Below are 23,809 nucleotides of genomic sequence, written 5' to 3' on the forward strand. Positions count from 1 at the left end.
CAAAGTCGAGATAATCGATTAGAGGGGTTTTCACAATCGAAACAACAACCTTATATAAAAAATTTCATTTTAAAAATATATATATATATATATATATAATACTTTTTGAAAATATATAATATTTTAATAAATTTGCGCATATATGTATGATGTGTGTATTCAAAATATATGGTTTGAATACTTTCAAAAAAACTTTTATTAGGTTCTAGACCCTAAACCGAACCGAGGATCCAAGTTTTGGACATGTTAGGTCAAGTCCAGGTCTAAAACCCTGGACCCAAGTTGGGTCTGGGTCAGGTCTAAGTCGAGGTCACCCAGACCAGACCCAACCCAACCTCTTGCCACCCCCTAATTGTGAGTGCTTTTCTAGATGGCATACTTCAGTAAAATAGAGACATAAACTAGAAAAAAATAAAGTGTTTTCAGTTCCCATTGTTAGGTTAGATACCAGGAAAGGACGAGTCTCAAGATTGACTTGAGTTTTACCTAAAATTAGCAATGTGGAAAACCGTTGAGGCCAACTTGGATATTTTCCATACTTCGGATGGCATTTACCTGAACAGAGCTGTAAGCAGTACCCACTTGGTTCTTTCTTCTATTTTACTAGTCTTCACGGGTCGGGAACTGTTTACATGGACCCCCTCTGCTCCCAATCTTCACAACCGCAAAAGCTCCTATCCATTTACTTGAATGCATTCATTCTCCCTTTTCTTTATAATTCCCCTGAAACCTCCTCCTCTCTCTTCACTTTTCACTTTTTGCAGCGACCCATCCGATAAATCAGATCAACAACTTGTACCAAACAAAAATGGCCGCCATTTACATGCTGTTACTTGTTCTGGTGAGAAGTGTCCAAGGGTCATCAAACAGTACAAAACCTGAGCTTTCTGTGGATTTTTACTCTAAATCATGCCCACAGTTAGAGCAATTGGTTCTCTCAGTCACCACCCAGCAGTTCAAGCAGGCTCCCTCTTCTGCCCCAGCCACCATTCGCCTCTTCTTCCATGACTGCTTCGTCCAAGTACTATCTATCTCTCTCAAATTGAATGCTATTTTCTTGCGTGCAGGGGTCTCTCTCTGAAATTGAGCTTGTGTGTAGGGGTGTGATGCTTCGGTTCTGATTACTACGAGGGGCGGAAGTGGTGTGGAAGTAGAGAGAGAGGCTTACGATAACAAGGATTTGGCAGCAGAGGGGTTCGAGAGCGTGAACAAAGCCAAGGCTCTGGTCGAGAGCAAGTGCCCTGGACTCGTCTCCTGTGCTGACATTCTCGCCATTGCAGCAAGGGACTTCATCCATCTCGTAAGACAATAATATTCCCACTCCCTACTTTTACTTTTTCTTTCGTGGGTATCCTGCCGTTGCGGTCGCACGCTTGTACCTCCTTTGCACATTGTACTTAGGTTTTCATTTTTGCTGACACATTCAAAACCATTTAACATTTAAAATGATAGGATTGTATTACGACCTACTCAATTACTCAACAGTCAACAGAAAAAATCACCAAGTTCAATACTCACTACTTTTTATTTCTCCCATCGTAACCATTGCCATGAGGGAGCGAGCCTAACTTAGGCTCGCCACCTTGACAAGTCCAAGTATATCGAGTTTGGTGGTCAAGCTCGAGATGTTACAAAAATAAAGAGATTAAATATCTAAAAAATATTATTTATGATACATTTTTTATATATTTCTTATCATTTTGATGAAGATCGGAAAGTGTTTTGACCGTAAGTGCTTATTTTTATATTTTCCTTTTTTTTAGATTATTTCGAAATTATTGAGTTTTAAAAATCCATTTTGGCTCTTTTTTTAACCTCATTTAAATATATTTTATTTAATTTTACTTTAAACATGTTTTTCATATTTTTTGAGTTTTCTTTATATTTTTTATTTTTTAAATATTACTCAAACTGGGCTCGAGTTACTCACCCCGGCCCTGGCCCCGGTTGCGGGGCCTGGTAGTGCTTTCAACACTGAGTTCCCACACTTATTCTTTATTTGTCTCCTCATAACCATTGCCATGACCCACCACGCCTACTGTTCTTTTTCTCTCTAATGATCATCACTTTTGGCATGAAACCGCATGTTCTCCCACCTCGATATTTGATGTGGCTGCTAGATGCATTTCTACGTTTATTTCCTTTTTATTGTAAAATTGACATCCATATGGTTTTTTTCATTTTCTTTTTCTTGTTTATTTCTTCTTAGGATGAAGTCCCTTTAGTGCTTCCTTCTGACTTTTGGAAATAACAAAGTGATTATTTTTCCTTAAGATCGTCTTTCATCAACATTATCTCCGATTGTTTGAAATTGCGCTTAAAGTTGACAATATATTGGTAAATTTGCTGGATGCCAACGTGCTCCTGCAGGAGCATATGTGTATTTACTCCCTCGGGTAAAAGAACAACTCAAGAGGATGCTTTGATCTAGAATTTTGGGATCCCTCAAGAACAACCGATAATTATTTAAATTATTTAAAAAGAAAGAGATTTTGAGTTCTTAAGCACTTAGTTCTGATGATTCAAAAATTGAGCTATTCGCTTGCGCTTAAATAGTTAGTAGTTGACATCAAGCAACACTACATTCCAAGTTCCACTCCTAGCTATGAACTACCAAAAAAGAAACCGAGCTATCTATGTTCAATCTTAAAAATACTACTAGAATGGGTTTTCCATGATTATGATTAATTGCCATTGCCCATATCAACAGAAAATGGCAGATGCTTAAAAGGTGTACCCTATACCATGAAACCAGTGAACGTTATTCTTCTTGGAACTGACGTGAATGAATCTATTCATGGTGCAGGCTGGAGGTCCCAACTATCTGGTGAAGAAGGGCCGGAGAGATGGGAAGGCATCGACAATTGCCAATGTAAAAGGCAACGTTCCTAGGTCCAATGCAACAGTGGACCAACTGATTCGCCTTTTCGGGTCCAAAGGGCTAAGTATACCAGACTTAGTGGCTCTATCAGGTGCTCATACAATTGGTTTCTCTCATTGTGATCAATTTGTAGGGCGCCTCTATGACTATAGGGGCACAGGTCACCCGGACCCGGTCCTCGATCCGAGGCTTCTTAAGGCCCTAAGGATGTCGTGCCCTCGTTTCGGGGGAAACACGGATGTGGTGGCTCCCTTTGATGTGAAGACACCATTTGCTTTTGATCACATGTACTATGCCAACCTTCAAACCAATTTGGGCTTGCTAGCCACTGATCAAGCACTCTTCTTGGACCCTAGGACCAAGCCCATTGTCCAAGCTTTGGGAAAGGATATAGGTGCCTTCTTTAAGGCTTTTGCTCTAGGGATGGATAAAATGGGGTCCATTGGGGTGAAGATGGGGGCGCAAGGGGAGATAAGGAGGGACTGCACAAAGCATAACAAGAACATCTAGCAAGTCTTTGCCATTTGAATTTAATTGTTACGGAATTTCTTGTTTGGAACCATTTTGTAGAGTTTTGGTCTTGAGTTGTCTTTATTGGTTTATACCTTCATATGAAAATGACTCGTTGTACGAGTTTTTGGCCTTTTTCTTTTCTCTTATTCCTTTGTGATATGAATAAGATAGGGTTTGGTATTCCTTTTCTATATATATATATATATATACATATATATATATATGGGCATGCAATGGTGGTATCATGCAATGGTAGTATCATAGTATAATGTAACCACACTTCTAGATAAGCATGTTTTTGGAATTTCTATGACCTTAAAATTATTCACACATGCGCTTCATCCTCATAATCAATCTTACAAAAAGAAAATTCAATTTGCACCTTAGATATGGTCAAAATTAGTACCCTCCAACAATAAATATTGACCGTCCATATAGTGAATTTCAAGATCTAGACCTTGAAAAATTCAAAATCATTTTTTTCTTTTTTAACATTATTAATCTAATGATGATAATGCTATATACAAATTTTGGGAATAAAAAAATTCTTTTGAAGATATATCTAACCATCTCACTAAAATGAACGGCTTATATTAATTGGCCTGGAAAAACTATTTCTAGGGCGTTTTTTCAAATTTTCTTTGTTTGTGATTATTCTTTAGAATGAAAAGAGGGTACATTTAAATATTCATGTCAAACAAATGTTTCTAATGTGATATTTTAATGTAGTTACATTATACTACTATACAACTGTTGCATGAGATCATTACCATATATATATATATATATATATAGGGATGCAACCACATATCTAGAAAATCATATTTTTGACATTTGTAGGACCCCAAATTTTGTACACACATTCTCTTTATCCTCATAATCAATTATTCGAAAAAAAAATCAATTTGTACTCTATATATAGTCAAAATTAGTACCCATCCAACAATGAATCTCGACCATCTATTTGGTGAATTTCAAGATCTAAGCCTTAAAAAATTCAAAATCACTTTTTTTGCTTTTTTAGCATTATTAATCTAATGATGATAACGGGATATAAAAATTTTGCGAACAAAAAAAATGCTTATGAGGCCTATATCTAACCATCTCAATAAAATAGACGACTTATATTAATTGGACTAGAATAAAACTTTCTAGAGTATTTTTTCAAAATTTTCTTTTTTGTGATAGTTCTTTAGAATGAAAAAAGTGTACATTTAAATATTCGTGTCAAACAAATATCTTTAACATGATTTTTGAATATATATATATATATACACATATATGGGTTTGTCTATAGTTAACAACCCCTCAAATTACAAAGGTTAAAGTTTTAAGGGGTTGCGATGGATGTATTTATCGAAAGATCATTACTTTTTGTTTAAAAAATTATTTTAATAGGTAACTTAACCATTAAGTAATATCAAATTTGAAATTTTTACAATAGTACAATGGCATTTTAGAAGTTAGTGTCGTGGAGTTTTATCTGTAGTGTACTCTTGTCTTTTGGTAAAAATTTCAACTTTACCCTTTATGGAGATAACAAAAGTACTCCTTATTTTGTAGTAATATTTACAAAGTTGTTCTTACTTAGTGATTAATATATCACAAAAAGTAACTTTATTAAAAAATAGACTACAAAATTAGTAAATCCACTATTCACAACTCTCTCTATCTTTAACCTTTCTAATTTGAAGGGTTGTGAAGTTTAGATTATCCCTATATATATATATATATATATATATATATATATGAAAAATATGGGATTAACCCACTAGCTCATACGAACATATGAGACCAACGGCTCAGATTGAATATGGGCCGATCTGACGATCATGAATGTTCTGTAGTACTTGAATTTTATTTATTTTCTACAAATCCAAATCACTTGAAATTTTAGCTATATGTTCTTCTCATCAAGGCTCACCTAATAAAAATATAAAAAATTTATTATAAAAATAAAATGACCAAAATACCCCCCAAAATATTTTAGGGACATTTTGGTCAATTTATTTCGTGTAAAATATTGTTTTGATATTTTTGGAAGATTCACTTATTTTTTATGAACACACGTCTAAAATTTCAAGTGATTTTGGATTTGTAAAAAAAAAAAAAAACTAAAATTCAAACACTGTCGGACATTCGTGATCGTCAAATCAGCCCATAATCAATCTGGGACATTGGGCTCATATGTTCATATGAGCTAGTGGGGTAATATTATCTTTTTCCATATATATATATGAAAATTCTTCCCAATGCCTATAGGAGAAAATGAACAGTGATTTCGCCTATCCCTCGTCACCGTCTAAAGTTCATCGTACGGTCACGATTGTCTAGTAGTATTTCATTTTTTATTTTTTTTCTACACATTGGAATGATATGAAATTTGGAACATGTGACATCTTAGCAAAATGCACCTAATAAAAGTATAAAAACAATAATTCGCCAAAACAAATTCACCAAAATTCTCATGAAACTTTTTAGGGGTATTTTGGTCAATTTATTTCATGTAAAACATTTTTTTGATATTTTTAGTAAATTCGCCTATTTTTTATGAACGCATTCTCCAAATTTTAGATCATTCATACTTGTAGAAAAAAAATGAAAAATGAAACATTATTGGATAATCGTGATCGTGCGATGAACTTTGGACGGTGTTGAAGATAGGCGAAATCATTGTTCATTTTCGCTTATAGGAATTTTGTAATATCTTTTATATATATATATATATATATATATATATATATATATATATATATATATAAACATTACCATAACTGGGCAACTATAATGAATAGTTATATAGGTGGAATCTCAGCATTCAGATCTTCATTATGTGGTTCAGAATTCATATCACCATATAAATTTTGATTTTTTTTTTCTATAAATCTTATTAAGATGAAATTTTTGGATGTATATACCTAACACTATTGCGCACCATAAAAAATATAAAAAAAATATTTCCAATAATTTAAAATGACCAAATTACCCCCATCATTTTTAGGGGTATTTCAATCATTTTGATAGAAGGTAAATCGTAGTACATTGGTTATAATAAAACTGAAAAAATGACTAAAGAGTCTAGAGACACCCCTTTCTTGGTCAATTCATCTCCCTATAAACATGTTGGAATGAAACCACCATTAAAGTAAGGAACCCATGGCTTATAACCACAAATATCTTAGTCGCCAAAGAGGTTTAAAAACATAGGAACACCAATTAATAGAAAGTCTCCTTTAAGAACCAAGGCATTCCAACATCGATCTTTCCAAATCAAAACTCGGTTTGTTGTCAGTACTACACAGGCCAGCACAACAAAATAAGATAGACCCTGCACTACCCCTAACACACCACCTACACCCGCAGTTATTGGGTTTCCAAGTGATGATCCATCGAAATTGATATTAAAACTGCCTTGTATCGGTGGAACCCATCTAAACATCTATCGAATCATTAGGAAGCGATAAGATATTAAATTTCTCAAATTTAGGAAAACATCAACTTTAAAAACCCCAAATGCTTCCTTAGTTACCCTGAACCAATTCCAAACCGTGTTCAATATTTTATTTTTAGCGGGCTCAAATCATACTTTTAAATGCTTGATCGATTAAGCACAGTTAAAACATATTTAACTTGTTTAACAAAGTGTTAAGCAACCTCAACGGTTAATCTCTTATGAGTGTTGCCATCAATGTTCCAAAGTATGATCCTAATTGCGAGTGTGTATACTATGATCCCACACGAGCATAATATATAGTTGATTGCAAAAATGAAACAACTAATTGAGAGAATTTTGTTAATTTGAACTTTGGGATCCACCTAAGAATCAATAGATTGTTATTTTACCAAAAAAAAAAAAAATTTGAGTGCTTTAACACTTCAATCTCACCCTCCAAAAATTGACGGTCTCTATTTAATCTCATGATGTTAAATCTTTCGGGCACTTACGGAGAGCGATTTGGTGGATAAAAAATCATCCAGGTTAGTAATTATCTAGACTGGGTTATACCCGGTGAAGAAAAGTATGCTCTCCCACAAGCACAGAATCGTTTGACCCCTAACTGGATCAACAATGCATTAACCTTGTAGATCAAAGATAATCACAGATGCAACAACATAGTTATTATCAATAAAGAATGTGATTATGGTTTGGATCATTATTGTCTGCAATATTTGAATCATATCCGACACCAAACTGGGAAAGTGTTGAGTTGGGTCTATTAGTGGTTTGAACGGCCATGAAACTGGTTGGATTGAATAAAACCAATCAATACCCAACAATATCCGAAAAACAATTTCCAAATATGCGTTAGCTAAAGAATATTTGAATATCCAGTTTTTTCTTGGACCAACCAGTTGGGGTTTGAACTAGCCTGGTTCTGATAATATTGATTTGGAGCAAGCTTGATTTTCACTACTTGTCAACCCAAACAAAAAGAACAAGACATCAATACAAGGGAAGGGAAGGGAACATGGTTGAGGGTAGGGGTGAGAATTGACCCGATTCGGATCCGAAATCCAGATTTTGGACCCTATTTGGATCCAGGTATGGACCCCAAGTTTGGATATGAAATCTTTATTTGGATCCAAAAGTCTGGTCCGAATCAAAATCCGGATCAAATCTGGGTGCGGGTGGATTCGACCCGAATTTTACCCAAATCCAGATCCAACTCAGTTCTTTTAAAATAGTAAATTTTTATTTTATACATAAATATTTAAAAAAAATAGTATATATAATTCAAATATGATGTATTTGGATTCAAATACAGATCCGATGTATACTATTCGGATCTGGATAAAATCCAAATATCCAAAAGCTTTTGACTTAAGCTTTGGATAAAATCCAAATATCCAAATATCCTTAGGGACCATCACTATTTTCAAAAGCTTTTGACTTAAGCTTTTCTTATCTTATAACGTGGCTTGTAGTTTCTCTTATGTGTTGGCCCTTGACAATCCACTATGACGTGTAAGTAAATTAAATGTGCTATCTTCCTATGGTATAACCATGAGATGCGTCTTTTTAACTGAAACTTTTATCATTGAGCTCTTGTGCATACTGATTCCATAAGATCTACTGTAAACGGGCGGCCTTTTAGTGCCCCAACCAACATATACAAAAAGCATCAATTTCGTGAGTGATTATAAGTAAGTGACATCGTCTTCCTGAAAAATAGTCTGTTTTTAATAAATAGTGATATTTTCGTCCAGGATCTTTATTTTATCAGTTTTATGTGTAAGTGACCTCATTGTCTTGAAAAATAATCCATTCTTTTTAAAAATAAAATGAAATAATTATTTCTGCTTATTATCATGAATTTTAGGTGTGATAAATTTTATGCGCACACGACCTCATTATCTTGAAAAATAATCTTTTTAATAAAAATTGTGATATTTTATCTATGTTAGAAATTTTAAATGCTGTAAATTCTTAGAAAAATAAAGTTATTTATTTTTCTTGGCTATTGTTAGAAAATTTTAGATACTATCAAATTATTAGAAATAAATGTGATATTTCTGCTTTTAGTAAAATTGTGATATTTCTTTCTACTGTTTTGAATATTTAGACATTGTAAAATTCATGTGCAAATGACTGCCTTATTATTTAAAAATTGACATTTTTGCAATTGATTATAGTATTGTCGTGAAATGTTTATTTGTGGATTGATATCCCATAAATTGTGATAATTCCGTATTCTTGAATTTCTATAAGAGTTTTTCTATACATATTAAATTGGCAATTATTCTAGAATGCCTTTACAAACTGCTACCTTTCTAAATTTGAGCCCAAAATATTTGATTGGTTATTTTTGAAATGTTATAGAGAGTGACTGTTATTAATGGTTTAAGTGAAATTCATATTAATGATTTCAGTGATATGTTGAGTACATGATATTGCTGCTTTCGAATGTTTAAAGAGATTTAGAAATAATTTAAGTATGCAAGTGGACTCATCCGGTTCGCCGGTGAGGTATAAGTGGACCTATCTGGGACGCTGATAGGGATTAAGTGGACTCATCCGGTACGCCGGTGAGGTATAAGTGGACCTGCAGGGATTAAGTGGACCTATCTGGGACGCCGATAGGGATTAAGTGGATCCATCAAGACGCTGATGGGGTATATAGGTGACCTACTTGGGACGCCAGTAGGGTATTTTGTGAAATCTTTTGAATTATGCATCGATGTTAAAATGTGATATGCATTTCAATTATTTGGATTATACTTAATTATGCATTTTTTAAAGTGAAACTGTTAATGCATTCCTGTTAATAGATCTCCTTTTTGAAAATATTGATATCTTTCAATCATGATTATTTTTAGGATTATGATGATCACTTACTGAGTAGCCAAACTCATCAAACTATGGTAAACATTTTTTCAGGATAGCTGCAGATTCATTTTGAGTGCTAGTCAAGATCAACCTTGGAAGATACTGTTGTTGTGCTAGCTTTCTTTATTTACTTTGTAAGACCTCGCCACTGTAAATTTGTCCTATCAATAGATGTATATATGTTTTGTCTGTCACATCTCAGGAATAACAGTATTGTAAATTCTTGGGGTGTGACAAGTGGGCCTAAGGTCCAAACTGCAATATATGAGCCATCCAAAAAATAACTAAAAATGTCGAGATAAAAAACGATAATGAGAAGAAATATGTTTAAGGATTGTGTACTATAAAATTATTCAATTCCGTACAATGAGGTAACAAATACGCTTAACTAACATATGTGAATTTGACAACTTAAAATGTATCACATAATTCACAAATTTTTTTTTGAACATTGTGGCAAGTTAACAAGTCTTAATTACCTGAGTTCACATCTAATGGTCGGTAATGATTACCATATCATTTTACCAAAAATAAATGGTTTTATTATATACATTCATCAAGGTGGTGGTAGATAGGACATGGATATATGTCAGCATGTGATGGACGTAACTGCATATAGTGGCGTACTGACTTATCATAAATAACTTGTATTGTCATGCTTATAAAGATTACCTTATGGCGTGTTATTGGCGCATCCAAATAAGACCTTAGCCCATAACCCTTTGCTTGGGAGAATGATTTCTAGTGCTTAGTTTTTGGGTCAGAACAATCGTAGCTTTGATTGAAAAACCGTTACGCAGCATTAGGTTTTGGGCTTAATTCTTTAAGATACGGCTCATAAAACAAAGAAAATGAAATGCATACTGGTAAAAGGAAGGGGACCAATGTTTCGAAAAAAGAAAGAAAGAAAGAAGACAAGGCTACCTTACTAAGATTTGTGAGTTTTTCTGTCTGATATCCTATTTTAATTTCTATAAAAGAGAAAAAGTCACAATAAAAACTCCTAAAAAGAGAAGCAAATAAACTATGCTTTGATAGGAGTATACTATACATCTATTCCCTACGGTAGTAGAACTATTGGGAGAACTTTTAATCTAAATTTTTGGGATCTATATGAATATCATCATATGATTATTTCCATAGAAAAAAAATTCGGTTTTTGAGTTCCTAAACTCCTAGGTCTTGCCCTCTGAAATTTGGAGCGGCTATTGTTCAATTATGGGAGGTTAATTCTTTGCGACACACAGTTTCATTTAGCTGTTTTTTTTTTTCCTTTGAAATTGGTTAGTAGGTTATAGAAGTTACATCCTCAAATCCTGGGTCCAAAAGAATAACGATAGCATAAGCTCTAACACAAGGGAGCAGATTCACAATGCTCCTATGCGAGAAGCATATTGTTGAGTAAAAGAGACAAACCCGTTGTTTATTTTATTTTATTTTTCTGAGCACATAACTATGCTCCACAAGGAGCATAGTTTATTTCTACTCCGTCAATCAGAGAATCTATTTCGAAGAATATTTTCATTCAGAAATTTTGAGAAACATATAAGAATTTATAATTTATAGATGATTATTCTAAAAAAAATTAAAATTTGAGTTTTCTAGCACATAGATGTCACCATCTAAAAATTGGATGGTCTCTATTCGATCTTGATACATTGTCATTTTAAGCACATAAAAAGTGCAATTAGGAAATATTTTTTATTGAAATATTTTTATTGCAATTAGGAAATATTTTTTATTTTAAGCACATAAAAAGTGCAATTAGGAAATATGTGGGTTAAAGATGCTACATTCCCAAAATCTAACATCATACAATTAAAGGAAAATTTTATATAGAACCCTAATTCCTTATATTATTTCATAGTAGACCCTCTTTCTGTTTTTTTTTTCAAGGGGGTTAAGGAAATCCTCAATGATTTCACTCTACCCATCATCTCTTATCTCTTTCTTTTATTTACTTTTGACGATAAAAATTAACTCCAACAAATCTTTTTATACCATTGCATCTCAAAAATGTTTTTAACCATCTTTTTCCCTTTCCACATATTTAAAATAGTTATTGGGTTGAAATGATATAAAAAGATTTTTTGGGGCTAATTTTTATGAAAGTCGATAAAGAGAGATATAAAAGATGAGGGTGTGGTGAAATATTTAGGGGTTAACAGAAAAAGAACCTACAATGAAATAATATGAAGAGACAGGGTTCTATACGAAAATTTCCCTAAAATTAATTCTATGTCGGATTTTACCTGAGGGAGTGAATGGAGTAGAATATCTTTTGGCTTCTCGAAATTGGGGTAATTTGGTTATTTTTAACATGATCTAGTTTTTATGTGGCCAAGCATGCATGTAGAAATGAGTTACCACTTAAAAATCTATTTTTGATATGGAATTATGGACATAATTTTCAAAAATAAATAATCTTTAATATGGAGATCATGAATATATATAAAAAATAAATTTAAAAAACTAGAAAAAATTATTCTAATAAAAAATATTTGGATCGTTAGTTTTTATTGTTTTAATATGGAACACCTACTTGCATCCATTTGGATGCTTTACACTTTCTGAACCGTATATGTAGAAATGGGACCCAACCCGCACGAAACGATTTTCCTTTTTAACCAAAAAAAAAAAAAAAAAAAAAAAAAAAAAACATGGATGTTCTTATGGGTTTCTCTTTCAAAAGCACATGACCCTGCATTTCTTTGGCGCGCACCGCGCGGATCGGAGACACTCACCCCTCCGTGTACACTAAAAGCAAGAGCTCTCTCTGCAATTTTCACTCTCTAGAAGAAGAGTAAACATCAATGGGTGACTTAAGGAGCGGTGGTATCCCGGAAGAGAATCTCATGGCCATTATCGATACCTCTGGCCTAAAAGATTCACAAGATGTTGCGGACGATGGTTTTCTCTCTCTCTCTCTCTCTCTCTCTCTCTTCTTTTCTCCACTTCTCTCTGCTATTGTTTCCTTTATTTCTTCGTATTTTCTTCTGTTTCTGTGAACTTCTCCGCATTCCTTTTTTCTTATTCTTCAGTTTCTGAAACCCTAATGAATGGAATCCATTTGTTCGTTGTCAAAATCACTACAGAATTGGCCTTCCTCGAATCTGTTCGGGCGATTTCCATTGTCCCTGAAGAAGGGCCCGTTCCTACTCGGTATGAACATTGTAATGTATTGATATATTTTTGGCATTTCTTTAAATATATGAAGATTGGTTGAGAAATCGACCGAGGACTCGTCCGAGTTATTCAGACTGTAGTCCTTACCGAGCAGGTACATCATGGGCCGCTTAAAAAAATCAAAATGTAAAAAAATATATAAAAATGTAGAACGGATGTATACGAATTATGCATGTAGTTTCCTCTTTTTTTCCATTTTTCTAAAATATCTCGAACCATAAATCAATTTCTTCTAAATCTATGTTTCAGATATTTTCTTTCAGCTTTTTTTGGACCTTTTTAAGTTTCCTTTGGTTTTGTTTTACTTGTACATTTGTTTTTATATTTTGAAAGATTTGTCATTTTTTATTTTTTAGGGCCTTTTGGGCCCTGTATTCTACTTGGCCGAGCCAACTCCAACTTGGCCCAGTTACTTGCCTCAGGTCATGCCCAAGTGCGAGGTCCGAAGGCGAGTTAAAACACATTGATGTAGACCTTTAATATTTGATTCTGTAGTTATTAAAACAGAGGTTTTTTTTCTTTTGTTAGCTGTGGTAGGATTCTAATTTGGGACCTTGTGTTGCAGTCATCAACATCTTAACCAATCAAACCCCAAGTCCAATACCTGAAATATAATTCTGATTCTCTACATTTGTATTTGTTTTTTGGCTTGGAGATTGCTAGAGTTCTAAATTTTTGAGGGAGAGTTGGTCAGCGACCCTGAAGTTTTCATGTTAAAAAAAGTGGGATTTGCAGCATTTCTAAAATAAATTAAGTATTCCTTTATTTTCTCTAATATTTGCATGTGTAATTTCATGGAGATAATTGCGGATTATCTACTTGTATCCATCCAATTGAGGATGCACTTTGCTTCTGGAAATTGATAACTAATTGAAAATAAATATTTAAATATTTTGTGGAACTATTTGTGGTTTACATAGTCTATACTCCCGAAGAGGATGGTTTTTAGGTTGTGTTTTAATAAATTAAGTCAGTGATTTGTAAGAGATTAGAAGCTTTGTAACTTTAGTTTCGTTCTCTATCTTTTTGCACATCTAATAATTGTGCTATGGGTTTTCTAATGATATGGTGAGCGATGTGTTTAATTTGTGTTACTTTCTCTATATGTGATCCATTACTTGAGACTCATATCTTACAAACACATGTGCAACTCTATAAGTGGACTGTTGTTTTGCCATACACATGATAGCACAAATTACATGTATTAATGGATATCTCCATGGTGTGTATGCTTGCACATATGTATGTGTACTGATACTTGATGTTCACCTTCTCATCAAGGAAAATGTATGATGCAATATTCAAGATCTTCACGGATAAGCAGTCTCTAGAATTGATCATGGGGAGCTACCTACTTTTGTGCGATCTAGAAAAGGTGGGTAAGATATTTCTGTCTTGTTGGTATTTGAGGCCACTATAAACAGCGGTGTGCATCACATTAATGTTCTTTCTTATATTAAAATTGGGCATAATGGTACTATGATAATGTATTCTTTGAAACAAAAGTCATTATAATATTTATTTCTTTTTTGTCTTTCAATGTTGGTTAAACTGCATATATAGGAATTGCACAGGTGTTATGCTATCATGGGATGGGTGTCATTAGCATTCTTTTTGCATCACAAAGAAGTTAGTGAAATTTAATTGGTTGACTTATAGTGTTCGTCCTTTCTATCCATATAGATTTTTCCTCGAGTATACCTCACTCGCTCTGATAAATGTGAGCCTTGCACCAGTTCAATTGATGATTTTGTTGTGGTCCCAGAGGTAACATTGTCCTCTTTCTTCCTTGCTTGCTTGGTTTATGATTCCTTTCTTTGCGGTATAATCTTGGCTTGTTTTTGTTTTCAGGCTTGGTCCCCATTTCTGTTCGGACCAGAGAATGTTGTTTGGGAGAGGGAGTCGACCTCTGCCTATTCAGTTGGTCTTGTTGATTCCTCTGTAAGATCCTTCATGTTGCACTTTATGATTTCCATTTTCTTTCTGCAATGCTTCCTAGTTATAGTCGATTATACAGCTGTTAATGTCTTGTATTTCAAATTTAAGAGAGACAGAATGTTGGGCGGTCAAGAAACAACATATCTATAAGATGAGTGTAGTTGAGATGATGAAGTTGAGATGGATGAGTGGCTAAACAAGAAAACATAGAATCCGGAATGAATACATTTGAGGGAACGTAAGTGTAGCTTCAATAGGCGATATGATGGGAGAAAGTAGACTTAGGTGACTGGCCATGTGCAACGTGGACCTAATACAACACCGGTTAGGAGGTGTGATTTGGTTCAAGTGGAAGGCTCTAAAAAGGCAAGTAGAACGCTCAAAAGGACTTGGATGGAAGTAATGAGAAAATATATGGTGACATATGGTCTTATTGAGGATATGGCCCTTTGATAGAGCAGAATGACGGAACATGATATGTGTAGCTAACCCCAAATAGTTGGGATAAGTCTTGGATGGTGATGCAGATTAAGAGAGACTTTGTGTAAATTAGCTTTGATTGTTTTTTAACAATTTTAAGAGTTTAAGATTGCACATTGCATATTTACCAGACTTTATGGAGATGAATTTTGCAGCATTCAACATGTTTTTTTTCTTGTATGAAACTTTTTCATATTGTTCTTCTGTGTAGCTTTCAATGCATTAATGACATCAAGAGATCTATTAATGAAAAAAAACTGCAGGTTTTTTCTGAAAGTAATTGTGTTGACGATGAGTGGTCTCATGAAAGTAATACAAATAAACCTTGTTCTTGAGGCTGCATTTTATGAAGGGGTATTTTGTATGATAAGATGGAATAGCTCTAAGGATCCTAAAATGGTCAATGGGGTATCATTTTCCATGGCCATCTGCTATCGAGTGGGTGTCCAATTGGAAGTCCTGCTTATCACTTTGGTCTCAATAATGTAATTCCATATTGCTCCAGGACACATTGTTTTTATGGTATGGAGTTCAATGGGACATCCTACCAATTGCATAAGCAATTTGAAAATTTGAATGGGTGGCTCTCTAGAGCCTAGCCTAAATCAAAGAGATGCCTTAGCGATGTACTTATCCAATTGGATATTCGCTCAAGAAATTAGAAGTAAAAGAGAAAAGCTAGACATGAAGAACATTATTAGAACCTTCTAGATTGGTGTGCTTAACTCTTAGAAAAAAACAATTAAAAAGAATAGACAAGGTTAGCTTTTCATACGCCGTGTGAATCGGTTCAAGTTGATTTTGGCGAGTCAGTCAGCAATCTAAGTCAGATCTTTGAATCCTTGTAAACCATCCGTGTTGTATGATGCTCCTCAAGATTGCTAGTAGCCTCAGCTCTGACTGACACTTGGAAGGCCTTTGCTCTTTCTTTAGACAAATATGGTTGTGCATAGTTTTAAAGATATGACACCAATATAAATCATTGCACGAGTTAAGACTATAGTACACAATCATTGCATGTCAACTTGAGAACTACATTCTTATTTTCTGCAGCAGTTTTTGCCCAAGTCACAAGCAGGTTTTGTTGTAACAAATTACACATAAGGGGGTTAGGGGGAAACATTTGTCAAACTGGTTATTAATTCAGGTTGATTGGGTTAGGGGTGGGCTTCTTTCTCATTGTCATAAGATGGATCCATGATTTTTTGGGTTTTATGTGAAGGGTTGCAGAGAGGGACCTCAGTTTTCTTCCAGAAGGGGTTGCTGATGGTGCCCTGATTAGGACACTATAGACTGCTTATTGCCTGTGGGGAGGTATGATGTCGGATGTGATTGGGAATTTGAGATTTGAATTGATTGTTATTGCTCACCAGAAGATTGGGTTGAGTCTCTGTCTTTTCGTTTTCTGGATGGATCGACATTGAGATTTGAACCTAGGATGTTGTGCTGCAATTGCCAACACTCTAATCATAAAACCAAATGCTTAGTTTCTGATTATTATTTCAATGTTTCTTTGATATGTAAGGTTTTTCCTTTTCTATACCCTCATTTGGGGCTTTTGTCTGCCTCTTGTGTAGTGTAAATGATCAAAGGATCTATGAAGCCCTTGTCCGAATTAATATAGAAATTAAAAAAAGAAGCATTGTGCTGAAATTTGCACTTAATGGAAACGTTTGCATAATCTTTGATTTTAGTTGATTGGAGTCGGGATGGTATTGCTATGATGTGTCAAAATATTTGTGGTTCTTCGGAATAGTGACAAAAACTCGTTTGAATTTGAAAAAATATGCCGAGCCAACTCAATTCATTCAATGGGGTGATTTTAAATGAAAAGCTCAAGATTCCTTTTAGTTTTTCAATATGTGTGTATATATATATATATATATATATATATATATATATATATATATATATATATATATATATAGGGAAAAGTTTATATATGGTTGCAACCTTAAAATGTAGAATCACAGATGCACCTCAACAATCTATTCGAAAGCTGTTTTAATGTTGAAAAACCCTCTAATTGATCATCTCGACATCGAGATGTATGAATATTAAAAAAAAAACATTTTTGAGTACCAAAAATAGTGCATCTTGCAACACATTATCTAGACCGTGCATTTTCAAGATTTCATATGTTTATAGATCTACTTGATTTTAACCATTTTTGGAGTTCAAAATTTTCTAATTAGATATGAAAATAGTTTTTAAGATAATCCGAAAAAAATTTGACAACAAAATTACATGTTATGATAAAATTTGGAGGTGCGCCTTAATTGGATTGTTTAAGTTGCAACCTTATAGAAACCGCACCTATATATATATATATATATATATATATAGATATATGTATAGGGGTTTGTCTAGAGTTAACAACCACTCAAAATACAAAGGTTAATAATAAAAGGGGTTGTGATGGGTGTATATATAAAAAAAATCATTACTTTTTGTTTAAAAAATTATTTTAATAGGTAACTCAATCACTAAGCAAGGGCAAATTTGAAATTTTTGAAAAAGTACAGTGGCATTTGGAAGTTAATGTCTTAGAACTTTATTTGTAGAATGCCCTTGTCTTTTAGTAAAAAATTCAATTTTACTCCTTATGGACTTGACAAAAGTACCCCATGACAAAAATACCCTTGCTTAATAAATAAGATATTATAAAAAGTAACTTTTTGTTAAAAAATAGACCATAAAATTAGTAAATCCACCTTTCACAACTCATTCTATCATTAACCTTTGTAATTTAAAAGGTTATGAACTTTAGATTATCTATATATATATACATGAAAAACTCTTCCCAACGCCTATAGGTGAAAATGAACAGTGATTTTCCCTACCCTCATTACCATCCAAATTTCATCGCACGGTCACAGTTGTTTGGTAGTGTTTCAATTTTCACTTTTTTGTTATAAATCCAAATTACGTTAAATTTGGAGCATGTGTACATCTTAGTGAGTCGCACCTAATAAAAATGTGAAAAAATAGTTTGTAAAATAGAAATTAACCAAAATACCCCTGTAATTTACAGGGATATTTTGGTCAATTTATATTTTACGAACTATTTTTTTTATATTTTTATTAGGTGCGTCTCACTAATCTGTACACACGCTCCATAATTTAGATCATTCCGATTAGTAAAAAAAGAAATGAAAAATAAAACACTACTGGACAATTGTGATCGTGCGATGACATTTGGATAGTGATGAGGGTAGGCGAAATCACTTTTTTTGCCTATAGGAGTGTTGTAGTGTCTTTCGATATATATATATATATATATATATATATATATAGGAAATACTAACGTAGGCCGGTGGGCCTATAGCTATATATGAGCCCAATGGCCCAAATTCAATATGGGCCGCTAAAGGCCCACTGGCTTACGCTAATATTTCCTATATATATATATATATATATATATATATATATAAAGAAATTTACAAAACGCTTTGCTTCTAAATCATTTCAAAATAAGAAAAAATTACCTGTTTGTTATAAATGTGGCAAAGTAGGCCATTACAAAAGTCAATGCAAACTAAAACAAAAATTAGATTCTATTACCATAGACGAATCCATCAGAAATAAGATCTATGATATCATTCAATTATATGATTCTTCAGGTAGTTCAGATTCAGATACTACTTCTTCCAGTAGTGATACTTCTTTTATAGGCACAATTCATAATGATGACTTTTATTGGTCAGATACTAGTTCGGATATCGAAAATAATGAAATATGTAAATGTCCTGTTACATCCTCTGATATTCATACATTAACAAAAGAAGACAATCTTATTCTAGATTTAATAGAAAAAATATCCGACCCCAATGAAAAAAGAGAAATAATTACTCAGTTTATCAATTTAACCAAATCAAAAACAGAACATATACCATTGATCAAGCCTCTTGATAATTATAATTTTTCTGACATCATGAAAAGGATCAGTCAACATGAAGCTACCCAAAAAGAGCCTACTATTACTGACCTCAAAACCGAAGTCAATAATGTAAAAATAGAATTATCCCAATTAAAAACAAGAATTCAAATCCTTGAACTTCATAACAATAGCTCTGAACTACATACTGAAGAAGATATAGTAGAATTCAATCATTTACTCAAATCATATCATCCCAATGATTATTTAGACCAAATGACTTATGGAGAAACATCAAATAAACATTCGGTAAATATGATTAATAGAGTAATAACCCAAAAATGGTTTGTGTTAATAACTATTGTAATAAATGATGAGTACGAGTTTCAATCATTAGCATTAATAGACTCAGGTGCTGATTTGAACTGTCTTAATGAGGGGTTAGTCCCTACCAAATATTTCGACAAAACTACTCAAATACTCAATACAGCTGATGGCAGCAGACTCTTTATCAAATATAAACTTTCAAATGCAAAAATATGTACAGAAGGACATTGCTTCCCTACTCCATTCATTTTTAGCCCAAAATCTACCCTAATTACTTATACCTAATTTATTATAATAAATACGAAAAGATTGCGGAATTATAAGCTATAAGTTGTTGAAGAACAGAGATATAATAAAGAAACACGAATAAAATGATAATTATTGGCAGTATAGAAATGTCAAATATGATCCATGAAGTATGAGTATAATCACAAATTTTAAATGTAAAGACGAATTTAAATTGCATAACTCACTGGTTACATATACAGAGGCTTGCGAATTTCTTCCACTCAGAAGGATAAAAAGAAGGTAAAGAAGATAAATTACAATCACACATTCTATACTAGAGAAGTCATAGAAGTTACCGACTTTAGTGGAGTACAAATGTCGATGACTACGGTCTAGTTTCAGAGTGAAGAAGAGTGAAGAAGAAGAAGGTAAGGAAAAGAGATTAAGAGAAAGTATTGAGAAACTGAGAGACTATGCTGCTGTTGCTGAAGGAACTCGGTCTGTTACTTGAATGCTATCCTTGATGCTCTGTCTTGCCTTCTGTTGATCATGGGTATTTATAGAGGATTGCTGAGGAAGAGGATGTGGCTGAAAATGGTTGCTTCTTCCTGAAGGAACTTCTTGTGGCTCTCCTTTGTTGCGTAAGAATAATGTTGTCGGTGATATGTCGGTGCTACGTGGCTGCAGTAGGGAAGCTCTGAGCGACTGATGGTGAGAGGTATAGAGAATATTTTGGCACGTATGAGTTTTTAACGGAGAAGGAAGGGACACGTCAGTTGATGATGTGACCCCAAATTCGTCAAATCAATGAACAGTGAAGAGGGAATCTTTACTATGCATTTGTCGTGTCTTTGATGAACAGTGAAGAGGGAATCTTTACCATTTGTCGTGTCTTTAGTTCACTTCTACCAAGGGAATACTAAATTATATGCATATTCTAAATTACAAATCAAAAAATTACTTTCATACGAAGATTGGGGCTGTAATCCCATCCAGGGAAAAAGGCTGCTCAATCCAGAGTTTCAATACAAATCTTATAAATATAGTGAATACATTGAAGCATGGCATAAAGTCTTTGCTTACCAAAATCCAAATAATACACACTCCTGGTATGTCCAATTCAAATTTCCCATCCTAGAAAGATTCCCCAGTTGGTTCCGCCATTGGTTTTTAATATGGGGATCTTTAACCCAAATAATGCCAGATACTTTTCAAGCCTTCCAAACCCAATTTGCTGAATATAATACTTGCACCGAACTAGATGACTACCATCTCTATTTTATGGCAATTTACCAAATTCCTTGGATTCTCAAATGGGAATACTCTATCTCTGAAAATAATACCTGATTACACATATATTCCCCAACTTGGCAAAACTGTGAAAGTCAAATGGTGGGATGTTTTTAGTACCAATCCAACCACACTACCATTAAAAAGAATACCCCCTCAATCTGAACCTCTCAAACCAGTGTCAAATAATACTATAAGTCTCCCTACCTTTTCAGCCTATCTCAAAAAAGTGAAACAGTCACACCCCAATGCCACAATAGAAGCAATAGAGCAAACATTGTTACATGTTTTTGCTCCTGACACCACCAGGCCAGCAACCTCAGAAGAAACAGTCCAGTCTGGTAATCCCCTACTGGAAGACTTTAGCCAAAGACCTACAGAATAGCCCGACCCAACGGCTCATCTTCGGCTCGATACAATCCTTCTACAAATCCGACCCAACAGTGCATCCCCGGCCTGATATAGTCTAATCCTTCTGCAAAAGATTCCCCTTTATCTCTTTACAGAAAACGACAGAATCCCTTTGCACAAAAAGACAAGAAAAGATTCCCTTCATCCAACTGACTTGACAGCACAATAGTACAAAGATTCTCTTCTCAATAGTAACAAAGACACGACAAATGGTAAAGATTCCCTCTTCACTGTTCATCAAAGACACGACAAATGCATAGTAAAGATTCCCTCTTCACTGTTCATTGATTTGACGAATTCGGGGTCACATCATCAACTGACGTGTCCCTTCCTTCTCCGTTAAAAACTCATACGTGCCAAAATATTCTCTATACCTCTCACCATCAGTCGTTCAGAGCTTCCCTACTGCAGCCACGTAGCACCGACATATCACCGACAACATTATTCTTACGCAACAAAGGAGAGCCACAAGAAGTTCCTTCAGGAAGAAGCAACCATTTTCAGCCACATCCTCTTCCTCAGCAATCCTCTATAAATACCCATGATCAACAGAAGGCAAGGCAGAGCATCAAGGATAGCATTCAAGTAACAGACCGAGTTCCTTCAGCAACAGCAGCATAGTCTCTCAGTTTCTCAATACTTTCTCTTAATCTCTTTTCCTTACCTTCTTCTTCTTCTTCACTCTTCTTTACTCTGAAACTAGACCGTAGTCATCGACATTTGTACTCCACTAAAGTCGGTAACTTCTATGACTTCTCTAGTATAGAATGTGTGATTGTAATTTATCTTCTTTACCTTCTTTTTATCCTTCTGAGTGGAAGAAATTCGCAAGCCTCTGTATATGTAACCAGTGAGTTATGCAATTTAAATTCGTCTTTACATTTAAAATTTGTGATTATACTCATACTTCATGGATCATATTTGACATTTCTATACTGCCAATAATTATCATTTTATTCGTGTTTCTTTATTATATCTCTGTTCTTCAACAACTTATAGCTTATAATTCCGCAATCTTTTCGTATTTATTATAATAAATTAGGTATAAGTAATTAGGGTAGATTTTGGGCTAAAATGGTATCAGAGCCAACCCTGTTTTAGAGATCTCATAGTATTACTAGTTTTGCTATCTTAAGAAACTTAAGAAATTTATCCATTAGAGAAAGTTGGTCCGAGTGTTAAGACACGAGACGAAAAAGTCTTATGCAAAGTACCGCCAAGGCCAGGAAGAGCCGCTTAGGGAAAACGCTGGACTTTTGGTCGTCCTGAGTTGTCATTATCCGCAACCTAATAATGGAAAAATTTATTAAGAATCTAACAGATACCACAACAAGTAAAACTAATAGAACTCTAAGGATCAAAAACAAAGAAGAACTTATTATTAATGATATTGAAAATCAAATCCAGAACTGGAACATACCCAAAGTTCCCATATCGGATATTTACAAAAAAGGTACATTCGACCTTAAAATCGGATATGCCATAAAAACAGTAGAAGAAACTCTCTCTGTTACTAATAATCAAGAAGATTTTCAATTATTATCCAAAAAAATACTACAAGTTCACCAAGATAAAAATTATAAATATCTACATATAGGTTTAATACAAGTAGCAGTTAAACCCCTGACAAGGTTAGGATTAAATAACTCTATTCTAGTTTGTTTACGAGATACTAGACATAACAAATTTTCAGATTCGTTATTAGGAATGGTTGAAACTAGTTTATGTAGTGGACCAATATATTTCAATTGCTTTCCGAATTATTCTGTATCATTAACAGACCCAAATATTTTAAATGTTTTGTCCTTAAACCTCAAAACACAAGGTTTCGATATGATGGCAGGTTCTCAAAACATAGCCATTGTTTTACAACAGAGGGAAAAACTATTAAATCCATACACCCTCCTGAACAAAGTTTGAAGATACAAGGAATGGCAACCACAATACCAAAATCTTCAGATCAAACTGAACCATCTACTCAAATAGTTGTATATGAAACAGTAGCCACACCGTATAAACTTAATAATGCTAATATACCTCGTATAGAATTACTCCCGCACATAATTGAACAAAATAACTATACCAATCTTTGTCTTCATACACTTGGAAAACAATCTAATAGAATAGAAAATTTACTACAACCTCCTCCCATTCACAAAGAGAAAAAACAATTATTTTTCAAACCACCTCCTGATTTAAACAAAGAAAAATTTCTTATAGGAGAAGACAATACAACCCTTATGGGACAACTAATTTCTAAATTATCTAAATTAGAAATAAAAGAACCCAAACCACCAATAGTGATATCTACTCCTATTCTTCCAGATAATGATAAAGGGAAAACAAAAAT

The 23,809-nt window shown here is 33.8% G+C and overlaps 2 protein-coding genes across 15 annotated transcripts in view; both read left to right on the top strand.

Annotated features, from left to right (window-relative positions):
* The first annotated feature begins 632 nt into the window (after positions 1-632).
* On the top strand, positions 633-3,524 carry LOC18442246 (Peroxidase superfamily protein). Its single transcript, XM_006852469.3, has 3 exons — positions 633-1,021; positions 1,100-1,300; positions 2,807-3,524. Exons 1-3 carry the CDS (start codon positions 809-811, stop codon positions 3,389-3,391), a joined length of 999 nt encoding a protein of 332 aa, XP_006852531.1. The 5' UTR covers positions 633-808; the 3' UTR covers positions 3,392-3,524.
* Positions 3,525-12,351: 8,827 nt separating this feature from the next.
* Positions 12,352-23,809, top strand: part of SNI1 (negative regulator of systemic acquired resistance (SNI1)) — a 40,208-nt gene continuing 28,750 nt past the window's right edge. For 6 of the 14 annotated variants that reach the window (XR_016056334.1, XR_016056336.1, XR_016056333.1 and 3 more), the window contains exons 1-5: positions 12,352-12,632; positions 12,818-12,884; positions 14,190-14,283; positions 14,592-14,675; positions 14,760-14,849. Coding sequence is in view for 4 of the 14 variants with exons in the window: in XM_088867950.1 (XP_088724076.1) it covers positions 12,536-12,632; positions 12,818-12,884; positions 14,190-14,283; positions 14,592-14,675; positions 14,760-14,849 (432 nt within the window). In the remaining 10 variants the exon portion in view is untranslated. The remainder of the gene's footprint in view (positions 12,633-12,817; positions 12,885-14,189; positions 14,284-14,591; positions 14,676-14,759; positions 14,850-23,809) is intronic. The other 8 variants (XR_016056313.1, XR_016056303.1, XR_016056299.1 and 5 more) reach the window with 2 other exon arrangements.

The sequence above is a fragment of the Amborella trichopoda genome, chromosome 1 (genome assembly GCF_054954075.1).
Source record: "Amborella trichopoda isolate Santa Cruz 75 chromosome 1, AtrichopodaSantaCruz75HAP2 v2.0, whole genome shotgun sequence".
NCBI lineage: Eukaryota > Viridiplantae > Streptophyta > Magnoliopsida > Amborellales > Amborellaceae > Amborella > Amborella trichopoda.

What these genes read in the sequence shown, in the direction of transcription:
- LOC18442246 (XM_006852469.3), top strand. Translation starts at nt 809, where the DNA reads ATGGCCGCCATTTACATGCTGTTACTTGTTCTGGTGAGAAGTGTCCAA. An exon ending in TCCATGACTGCTTCGTCCAA is followed by an intron (nt 1,022 to 1,099) that starts GTACTATCTATC and finishes GCTTGTGTGTAG; the next exon opens with GGGTGTGATGCTTCGGTTCT. An exon ending in CAAGGGACTTCATCCATCTC is followed by an intron (nt 1,301 to 2,806) that starts GTAAGACAATAA and finishes TTCATGGTGCAG; the next exon opens with GCTGGAGGTCCCAACTATCT.